Raw genomic sequence first — 12,033 nt, forward strand, 5'->3', positions numbered from 1 at the left:
AAAACCGTCCGCCAAAAAATTTGACAAGCAAAAAAAAAGAAGAAAAAGAAAAAGGTTTTCAATCACAAATAAAGGATATTATACCACAAAAAAAGTGACAAGCCAAAAAAAAGGTCTTCAAGCTCGTCAGGGGGGCAGGGACACGTCCTTTGCATGGGTTGTGACTCGACAGGGGGGGGGCAGACTGCCCCCCTGCCCCCCGTAGGTACGCTAGTGACGTGGGGGGGGGTAATATTATCCTAGCATCTTTGTGAAAGCGAGGGGGGGGGTAATAAAGGTATACTTTATACTTCAAGTCATGAGTACGCCTACGATGAGTAATTACTGATGACATCGACCATAATGCCGTTCATGAAACACAGAAGCAAGTTAGGAAAGCAATATTTCCCACACACTTTACAATGTCATCCGTTCATCGGAGACTTTAAATCACATTAATCCCATAACAATCTATATTTCAAATGTGATTTTACCCCAAAATTTTGAATGTTGCTCACCTCCCAATATGATATTAAAGATTATTCAAAATCTTTCCTTTCTGCAATATTTTTCTGTCAATTTTCATCACTGTGCTATTTCCACCTTTTGGAAGTTTATACTGTGGCATTTGATAACCTATAATCATTTCATAAACACCCTTATTCCCGATAATAATGATTCCCATCACCTTTAACCAGTGAATAAATGAGTTTTCATTGAAAAATATGGACTATTCAATACTTATATTTGCTCTTTATATTTCCTTTTTGTTTTCTTCTGACGTTTAATTTATTGATAATCTACCTTATCATCTTCTGTAATTATATGCACATAATTTTAAACGATTCAACTTGAGGCCCACCCACTTCGCTCACTTGCTGCATTTTCCCCATCATTACACACCCCTTGAAAGACGATTTTGGCCGTCATTCTGTCTTCCAACATTAAAAATTTGCTCGCTCGCTCGCTTCTCTCGCGTGTTGATATTTACTGTAATTAATTTCTTTACATGCTTACAAATCCATTGCAATACAGCCATATCGAACAAATTCATGATATGCATTCAACTGAAAGACATAATGTACACATTTACAATACATACACATACGTTTACATCGTCCATGATGTGATTTAAGAGGTTTTTGGACATCATTTTGTTGATATTAATTTATAGCCATTAAAAATCTTTATAGGCCTTTAACTGGAAGATGGTACAATTATGTACATGGCCATAGGCCTATACATGTACCCCCGTATACATATAGCCCTTGGTGTGGGGGTGTCCCCCAAATTTTGAATTTTCAGATCACCCCCCCCCCCCTCCAACTGCTCGGATCGGATTGACGCTGGTGACTTGTACTAATGAAATTACTATAATTAAATATTCCAATCCAACTTTCAAAATTTAGAATGCTCACACGCTTGGTTGCGCTCTAAAAATGATATAGGCCATCTTAAAAAAAAAAAAATTCAGGATAAATTTACACCAAATCCCGGCACCAAATGCCTTTTCTATTTGGAGAGTAAACAAACAATACAGGGGCCGCGGAACGGTTTTCAAAGTGGGGGGGCTGAGCCAAAAGTGGGGGGGCTGACCATGCTAAAAATCACAATCGTATGGTAATTTTTGCGTTTTTGTACACGGTTTTGGAAAAAAGTGGGGGGGGGGGGCTGAAGCCCCCCAGCCCCCCGGTTCCGCGGCCCCTGCATAATGAAACGAAACCTCAGAAATGTCCCGGAAAATGTCGAGTGGTGTTCTTCATGTCATCTTCCAACTAGGGCGCGGTCGGTTGTCCTCTTATCTGCGAGATGGGCGTGGTCGTATACGACAGTATCTGGTTGGGGAAACTCGCGTTGTGTGAAAGGTATGCCGCATGCCGTCGATTAGATGACCTTTTGACCTGTCAATGTAATTTTATTATTGTGCGGAAACATGGCGGTGCCCCAATAATTATTTACATCACACTGGTATCGTGCCTACGTCTTCCACGACCGGTTTTCGTTTACGTTTTCTGATATAATTCCTACGTCATCCAGAATCAGTTATGTCTTTAAACAGAAATGCTGCTTCGTTTAGAAGTTATTTAAATGAAAGTGTTTACGTTGCTGGAGGAGAGGAGAAAAAGAAGCCGAAGGTAAGCTCAATTCACTCCCAGTCCCACTGGACTGCACCGGTGAGCGGCGCGGTGGTGGTGTAGCGGGCATCCGTAAATCGTCGGGTTTCCTCCCCAGCTAGCACTAGCACTGTAGCAGCTTCCCACGGCCCACATTACCGTACTTGGTTATGGACCAGGAGGAGGCGTCGATAGGCGCGCATTTTGGTAAAAATTTGGCTATGTTGGCAGCTTGATATGACATTCAAACCCTTCTGCCGAGGTGTTCAGTCATATGTAAAATATGGCATCCTGGTTTTAATTTAAGTCACCACTCCATTCACTGCCGTTCAGCAGTGGTGACTTCTTTCAATCATGATTCATATCTCCCATTGACTTTGTACACAACAAGCGCACACACACTAACACACATGAGAAGAGAGGTGACTTATTTCAGGATAAAGGCCGAAAATACTAATGTTAAAGTCTGATTTATGATCATAGTACCCGAACTAAAGATTTTATAGTTTGATTTATGATTATAGTACCCAAACTAAAGATTTTATAGTTATAGATCTATGTCTTGGTCTAATTCCATTTTTTCTGTAATAATAAAGAATACAAGTGTGGACTGTGGTACATACATGGTCATCATGCATGTTGGTGTGACTGAGCTGTGTCTATCTAGACAGCTGGCAGCCATCTGTTTTGAGGAGTTTTTTAACAATAACATTTTAATTTCTCCTCGTACACAGACGACTCTTAGACTATTGTGCAGCTTCCATTAGGGGTTAATAATGCAAAATCCCCCTGTCGGGGCTCATCAATTTTTGCCTTTATTTCATAAAAATATATAAAAAGAAGTTGTCCAAAATAAAGATTATTATTCCTGTTTTCTACTTTTGGCCTGAAATGCACCAAATTGGGAAAAAATAAACTTAAAAGGGGCAAAAAAGTGACTTCGGCTGTCGCACAACTCCCACTTCCTGTTTTATCCGAAGTTAATAAAACATATGGCCATTGAGTCCCTGTACATATCGAGCTAGAACTTCGGTCTCTGTATTTGGTGAGTGGAGCCAATGGAGTTCAGCGAAACAACCAACATAACAGAGACCAAAGATTTTGGTCTAAGCTGTGTCTTGTCTTGTAATTACTACTACACTTGAATGCCTCAAAGAGGCTCTAGATGTGAAGGCCATTTGACATATCCTGAATTCATATTTGTTTTTGGTTCTCTGATCTATTTACTTTCATGGCTTTGATATAGTGCATGGGTATTGTAGCAGTCACGGGTTACCAATGACAACTGGGAGTGATACTAGAAGCACAAATACATGGAATCAGGCTCTTACCAGTGTTTTTCTGGAGAGATTCCTCAGTTCCAGTGTATTCCAATCAAGATGTGCTTCAAGTACGTCTGTCCTACATCTTCCAGCCTCTTGAGTGATCTTCTGCCCTCTCTCGGTAGCAGACCTGTATGGGGGGTGGGGTGACTTCCTACAACAGTATTATTTGATTATGGGATACAAATGCATGCTACTTCCAAACTAGACTACAATGTAGGCAAATAGGAAAATAAATGCAAGTGAATAGATATGCAAGATACATTGAAATAGAGATCTACCCTATGAACTTCAGTGTTGCAGCGCCCTCTTTATCATTGTGTTGTAAACATTGTATTTTGAAACTAAATGTAGATTAAATTATTATATGTTTCAAAACAAACAGCACTTGTCAGGCATTGGTGGGGTAGATCATAGTTATTGAAAGTGTTTTATAAAAAAATGAAAAAGAAAGAGGCAGTGTTAAAAAAATGAAATCGAACATCCGAAACCTTTAGCAATTGTTATTTATCTGTGATATATTCTTGAACTATTATGCTAGGAGTCAACAAACAACTGTTCTGGTTAGCTTGCCTTTTCTATGAACGAACATCATTTGCATTATTTACTTTGTTATTTGGAATTCACTAGACCCCTATTTGGTGAAGGCTTATTCGGTAAAAGAAACACATATAGGACCTACTATTAATAGGTTGATTGGTGACTAGTAAATAGTAGTCACCGCCAAGTGCTTCAACATTACATGGGCTTTCCTTTATATAGCCAAAGTCCTACACAAAAGTTACTGGCACAAATAATCTGGTGAGATTGAAGAGGGCCATCATATGCAACAACAACAGCAACAAGAATAAGCCCAGTGACCTAAACCTGCAATGTTGCTAAAAAGTTTATGAATCTCACAAAAAATCCACTCCTTCATACTGAGTGTTGAATGGAGACAACATACTACAATGTTTGTGTCAAGCCCCCCAAAACAGAACTTTGTTATATTTTATCACCTGACCTCACAAAAGAATATACATGACAGAACTTGAACACTTTTGAATACAGATGTATATATGTTCACTTCTAGCGGGGGTCCACACCACTGAATATGTCTCCCTTTTCTTCCATATGAAACATACGTGTATAGTAGCCTTAGTAGGGCTTAAATTTGGAATTCAAAGGGGCAAGGCCATTTTTTAGAAGGGCAATTAATTAAAGGAAACTTTAGGGAAGGCGATAGTCCCTTAAGGGGGCATTCAAGGCCTTTGAAAAAACTCATCAATAGTAAAATGTACTTTTCAATGTGACACATGCACACTTGAAAGACACCAATGCCTCAGGCAAAAAGGGCACCTATTTTGCCTTCAGTCTACAAATATTTGGAATGGCATCAAGACCATTCTGAGGGCATCAGAGGCCATGTTCTGGGGTGGCCTTGTGCCAATTTTACTCGGTTTTGGGGGAAAAATATTTTTAGCTTGGAGTAACCATTTTGAGTTTCATTTTTTTTTTTCACGTCCATTACCTACATGATTATATACATATGTGCTGTTTACATGTATCATTCTTGCTTATAGTTATATGGACAAATAATAACAAACCCTATTCTCCTTACTATCACACAGCCTGCTTTGCCGAAGCGAACAACTGCTGTTCTACACCGCATCATTCCATCTGTATTCTCTAACCTTATTGAAGATTCCAGCAAAGATGGTGATGTTGTAAAATTTGACCCACCTCCGCTTCTTGACGGTAAGACCCATATGATGCTAGTACACAATACATTTCATTTCTTTTTTCTTTGTATTTACTAATCTATATTCATCATAGTACTAATTCATCATAATGTTATTTTTAGTATATTATGTTTCATACTCATTCCTTGCTTTCAGTTGTACAGTGAAACCTGTTACCTGTATGAAGCCTACTGTACTAAAAGGAGACAAGAAAATCATCTTAATCAGCAGGCTGTCTTTATGGACAGGTTTGTTTCAATGGGGAAACTGTTCAAGGCAATGCAAATTTGTGGTTTTATAGATAAACTGTATACATTTAGTTGTACTGTTTTTTTTGCTAATCATTTTTTATCCAGGTCCTCATAAATAACTTTTCTTGAATGGGTTACCCTGGTGAAATATTCAAGATATAATATCACATTTGTCCATATTCATGTTTTAAGAGTTTTAAGACTATAGTTTATAAAAGGTAGTGCAGTAATGCAACATGGTAGAGTTGAATGTCCAGTCTTGATACTAGACAATAAACTTGCTACATGTAGATTGTGTGATACCCCCTGTAATCCACGGTAGCTGCATGTTAAAGTTACAAACTTGTGAAAGTGATTCCGAGATCAGTGGTTCAAGATTCAACACTGGATCATGTCTTTTGATGGTGCATTAGGGAGTCACAAATGTGGATTTGAAAACTGTCGGTTCAACCTATGGTTTATGCAGATTTCATACTGTACATGCGCTTAATAATTTACTGCATACATGTATATTGAAAGATGTCCAATGGCAATGCTAATGCCCGCTTTTTGTCACAGTGCGCCAGATTCACCCCTGTTGCCAGGTTATGTACACTATTTTATTTGTGAGTCCATTGGCCGTTATGTTTTGGAAATACTGAATATGATGTTATTATCTTCTGATACATGTACATGACCATTAAAAAAAGGAAGAAGTAGACTGTGTACCCTGCGGAATAGGGTGTCCTAAAAATGTTTTTGTTTTCTTCCAGATTTCTCTGGATTTTAGATGCATGTACAGTGTATAATGCAGAGTAAAACCTGGAAAAGGGAAGAGTCTATCACATTTTCATATTCTCACATTTTATGCTTATAGAAATATTTACCTGCTACAATGCTATGATCATTATCCTAATGATGTTTATGTTCCACAGATGAAGCAGGTTTGCTGTTTACGTATGTTAGATCAAGGTGATTCATTATAGTTGACATCTGATCAACTGGGTTGCTGTCTGTTCCAGCATGCCCTTGTCACGATTTTACTCGGAAACTTGGCACCCTCTAGATGTACAGTACATGAACACTATATGAATGGGTGGGGATGTGGTATTTTGTTGAAATTTGGGCTTTGAAATCATATTACATCATCCGCAGTTGCCAGCATCATTTGGCGGGGGTGAAGATTATTTACACCCCCTCCACGATATCATTGTCAAACCACATTTTATATCAGCAATCTACCGTTCTAGAAATCTTGATTTGGTACTGATCATACATAACATGTAGCATGTACTATAGTGTAGGCCTATAGCATACACTACTGTTTTAAACGTACAATTTAAATTTTATGTAAAATTTACACCAATTTCGTAGCGTGCTGAGCCAAATATATTTATGTTTAATATACATGTGCTCTTTTTTGACATTTTCATTACAAGCTTGGCATATTCTTATGTACTACAACTACAATTCAATTTCTATATGGCTTAGATCACACTTCTTGTTCTTTAGATAATTTTCATTAAATGATGATTGAATCAAATGATAATTTTACACATGTGGTCATGTACAGTGTACATGTATAGTAGACCAAATTGTTTTAGCCATAGAGGTCATTGATTATATGGAATTAGACCAACTGGTATTAGACTAAGTGGCTGCAAACTGGATCATAGATAGGATGAGACGAGATAACTGATGCTGTTTACATCCCTAAGTTGATTAAATCCTGGACGTGAGCCATAAGAGGAAAGAAAAGTTCCTGCCTTAAAATGTCATGAACTTAACCTCAAGAGTCTGGTTTTACATCTTGGGAAATTGGTGAAAGACACATTGCAAACAACATTACAAGGCCTTCATCCAATTCAGATTTAGGACCTGTGCTGTGTAAGCTGCTGTGTATATACATGTATTTCACAGAAACACCCACTCAGAAACAAAGTAGTTTTGTGGAGGTGTGTCTGCTTGTAGATTTAGCAGTGGACTAGCGGTACCGGTATGGTGTTCTTGCTAGAGGCTATAGCAGAATCTAATACCTCAGTCACATTTGCTCTACGGCGGCTGTACGGCAAGTCGAAAACAGCTGTTTTATTCATTTTTATTCAAACCACCTTAAATGTACATGTAGCTGGTACAAAAATGTTAAATGGCTGTTTGCAACTTGCTGTACGGCTGCCATAGAGCAAATATGACCAAAGTATATGTACAATGTATTAACAACACTACATGTAACTCCACTATTCCAAGAAGCATTTGGTACCTGTCTGTAAAGCCTCTATTTAACGCTGTGGAGATGGGACAACAAATCCAAGTCAAATATTTGACTGATCATTTTTTTTTTGCTTTCGAAGTAAGCTCAGTATTGCTTGAAAAATCTTCAAGTACATGCAACATATTTGTTGATTCTGTTACAATATTTCCAAGGAAAAATATACAACTGTTTTGGCTCTTCTTGGGCTTAACACTGGATGGTTTGTAAAATGTAAATGTAAAGGCATGGATCCTTACTGTACATGTAGCTCTTTTTTAGATGACGTGAATAAAAAGGACATCTAAAGAAGAGTACCGGTATGTACCATATAAGGCCAAAAAGGCCATTGGTCCTGTGATTGCCAGACACAGTAATCAATACAAATGTCCTACATGTAATTACGACTTGAACTGTTTTAGGAAGTACACTCTAATTATTATTGTACAGTGATTGCTTTTCTATAAAGCTGTCATTAGTAATCATTTTCTGGCATTGATTGCCTCGGTAGCACACTTGATGGTGATTTGCATACTTTCCCAGCATCATTATAGTGTAACATGCGTCTGTGATATCAATATTTCTTTTTATACACTGTTCTTGTAGTCAGAGCATGGATGCACATTTACATGTATGTACTACCAATTCCTTAGTCAGAGTAATACCTTGGTCACATTTGATCTACGGCGGCCGTACGGCGAGTCGACAACATTTTTTTAATAATTTTTATTAATTTCAATTAGGGCTGGGACTAAAACCGGGTACCCGGGTCCCGCCCGGAAGCCTCGGGTACCCGGGTAGAAAAATCAATACCCGATACCCGAAAATTGCTCACCAGTATAACGTACATTTGATTTGTATTGTGTAGTGTAAGACATGATTGTAAACTCATCACAAAAGTACACAAGTCTCATTTTGAATCTCACCAATTACCCTCGAAATATCTACTAGTTTTTCAAGTGATGTGACTGAGATCGTTCATTCGTCGCCATGTTTCTTTTGCAGCGCAGTGACGTCATCCAGCCACTGCAACGCAGCCAATTTATGAATAAAAATATAGTAAGCATGCGCATTGCAAGCCTCAGCCCCACGCAGTATTCCGTCAAAACAAGTCTGCAATACTCTTTCACCTTGTACCAAAATCGACCTAGAATTCCACTTTCCTTTATTTCATATGAATTATGAAAGGTATTCTCAGAGGATCTATTTTCTCACCGATAGCGCACAGGTAAGCAAATTTTTATTACTTCTTGCTTTTCCGTCAAAATCTTAACAAGTAGCGTCGATGTTGCATCATGTTTGTGAGTTTGTAGAATCTATCGCTACGTGAACAAAGTCAATTGATTTCCGGGTTTCGGAGCATACGAGGCGCCAGCCAATCACGTTCTTGATACCATTTTCAGTCCATCATAAACCGAAAATGGTAACACGATCGTGATTGGCTGGCGCATTTGACGCTCCGAAACCCGGAAATCAATTGACTTTGTTCACGTAGCTATAGATTCTACAAACTCACGAACACGATGTAATATCAACGCTACTTCGTACGATTTTGACGGAAAAGCAAGAAGTAATACAAATTTGCTTACCTGTGCGCTATCGGTGAGAAAATAGATCCTCTTGAGAATACATTTCATAATTCATATAAAATATAGAAAAGTGGAATTCTACATGTAGGTCGATTTTGGTACGAGGTGACAGAGTATTGCAGACTTGTTTCGATGGAATAATGCGTGGCGCACGGGAGGCTTGCAATGCGCATGCTTACTATATTTTCATTCATAAATATTGGCTTGCAGCGCATTGGCTTGATGATGTCACCAATGGGGTTTTTCCACCAGTCATATTTCGAGCGGCATGATTTTCGGGTACCCGGGTACCCGCCCGAAAATTGCCACGGGTACCCGAAGAGAAAAAACCCGAAAGTCCCAGGCCTAATTTCAATTCAAACCACCTATATGTAGTTGGTACAAAAAATGTTGAAACGGCTGTTTTCGACTCGCCGTGCGGCCGCCGTAGAGCAAATGTGACCATGGTCAGAATAAATTCCTTGAGCAATATAGCATTTAGGGTAAACAATACATGTAGGTTCTTTGAACATTTCTGTGCTATCCCTGTATGATGGAAATGATGATGAAAATGATGGCACAGATCACATTTGTTTAGAGTAAAAATCTGTAATGATTTTGGTCAGATCACAAAAATCATCATCATACTCAAAGGATACTGAAGGGCTCTCATGTTTACTTCAATCATTTCAAGGCATTGTATCCCTTGATCTTTGGAATGTCCTTACACTACAGTTTATATCCCAAAACAAATACCGTCACTGTCCATGTAGGCTATAATCCAGTGATTGAGGGATTGATTACCAAACTTTATTTGCTGAAATACATGTAGATGATCGATCAGCCTCCATGTGTAAAGGCCACACAATGCATACACATGTACAAGACTTACACCATTCCCATTTGTTTTCAGTTTAATTTATGTACATTCTTTGCACTCAAACAAAAGTTTCAGTGAACCAAATATATTTCAAGTTCTGAATTCTGATCGGTTTAACGTGGATGAAGTACATTGTGAAAATATTTTCAACACAATCAATGAAGTACAATTATGATAAAAGGTACACCTAATTACCTAAACATGTACAACATAATTGATGTAACTATTCAATACAGTTCAGTTGTAATATTTACTGTGCATAAGCTATAGGCCTATGCCCTATTGCTTTTCAAAATTTCAAGCTACATGTTTATAATGCATGTATTGTTCACATCTGTACAAGCCCCAGGGGATCACTCACCGCAATATTGTGCTACCCAAGCGCGACCACACGCTTGAAAAATGGATCCTAAAATGGAATAAAGCCCGCGCAAACCTGGTCAAAAAAAGTACCCTAAATAGCGTAAACCGGGTAAAAATGTACCCTATGGCATAGACCCTGCGTAAAAATTGTAAAAAAAATACCCTAAATGGCGAAGACCCCGCATAGAAAAATTGTAAACACATCCTGAATGGCGTTACATACCACCCCTTCAGTGCCTTACCAATGTAGTGTTCTTGGCAAGAATTTGAATTTTGCCCGTCCTGTGAGCACAGGATAAAGGCGCGATCGATCCCTTGCTACGTCAATTAATGGACAATGCGCCCTGCCAACCGGATTCCCTATTATCATCCAAGATTGTAACACAACCTGGCCAAGGCCAAGTACACAAGTATAACCTACTTGCTCAAAACCCAGCGCGAACACCGGGAGTTGTCAATGGTGGAGTGTATAGAAAAGTGAACAGCTGATCATAAAGACGGACAGAGATTGAATTATCTCAGACCAGGGCAAAATTATGTAAAAAAAACAGGCATAAAAAAATGCGATAGTATAATTGATACCCTACGAGTCGAAAATAGAATTGGTAATTTAGTACATGTACCCTAAACATTGGAAACAGCACTTGAAGCTGAAAAATACCTCCTTTTTTAGGAAAACGTGGATGACGTCGAAGGTCTGAAAATATGTTGGGTGACCACCCCCCCCCCCCACCGAGCAATAAGCATGCAGGAACCCATACTTACTATGTATAATTTTATATTTGCAAAATTGCCACTTAGCCTATTGCACAACTGAAAAAGGAAAAACGAGCTTTGCTGTGTGTGTGGGAGGGGGAGGGGGTAGATGTACATTTTGGCCTACACTTCAGGCCTATTGAAATATGAGTAGAAAAAAAATTGCACATTACATACATGTACATGTATATCATGTACTCCATACATATTTATGTGGGATAGTTTTTTTTTTATTGAAAAAAAAGACTATATGTAGGCCTATGTACAAATGAACATGTAGTCCATGAATAAAGTCCCAAACAAGCAACAAATGTATCACCAGAGTGATTGAAGGGAAAGGATTATTAATGTTTTCCTGCCCCTCAGTTAGTCACTGTAGGATCAGGGACTGCTCTTTCCGAATGTATACAATGTATCAACTACACCTTGTACACTTATGCCCTTGAATACACTCAATAGTGTAACAAAAAAAAATGAATAAATCCCCTTTTCACAGTTTTGTTCTTTGAGATGATTATGAAAGTATCAAAGGGGTACAGTGTACATGTAGTTTTGTTGTGGGGCAAAGATGAGAAAGTGTATTTAGAGCTTGAAAGGTTTCAATATTTTTAGTTATATTATATGCAAAAATGATTATCTTTAATATTTTGTTTTCTTCAACTACAGTATGAAATGATTTGGCTGAATACGGAGTTGGGATCGTGTGAGCCCTATTGTGCTATGATTTTTGTTTTATTGAGTCAGCTGAATTTATTATTTTTGGGGTTATATATACCAACTGCAAACACCAATTTTATTACAAAGTGTCTTAGTTTTATACTTGTAATAAACAGCCCCATAAATTTGAGGTAC

At 38.3% G+C, this 12,033-nt stretch overlaps 1 protein-coding gene across 2 annotated transcripts in view; it reads left to right on the top strand.

Annotated features, from left to right (window-relative positions):
* LOC121415560 (myotubularin-related protein 12-like) overlaps positions 1 to 12,033 on the top strand; it is a 93,850-nt gene that overhangs the window by 6,554 nt on the left and 75,263 nt on the right. Inside the window, exons 1-2 of one of the 2 annotated variants that reach the window (XM_041608813.1) lie at positions 1,872 to 2,114; positions 5,026 to 5,152. In XM_041608813.1, coding sequence (XP_041464747.1) covers positions 2,025 to 2,114; positions 5,026 to 5,152 — 217 coding nt within the window. In that variant the 5' untranslated portion in view covers positions 1,872 to 2,024. Of the gene's footprint in view, positions 1 to 1,871; positions 2,115 to 5,025; positions 5,153 to 12,033 lie in introns of those variants that run through there. The other variant, XM_041608814.1, reaches the window with a different exon arrangement.

The sequence above is a fragment of the Lytechinus variegatus genome, chromosome 5 (assembly GCF_018143015.1).
Source record: "Lytechinus variegatus isolate NC3 chromosome 5, Lvar_3.0, whole genome shotgun sequence".
Classification (NCBI taxonomy): domain Eukaryota; kingdom Metazoa; phylum Echinodermata; class Echinoidea; order Temnopleuroida; family Toxopneustidae; genus Lytechinus; species Lytechinus variegatus.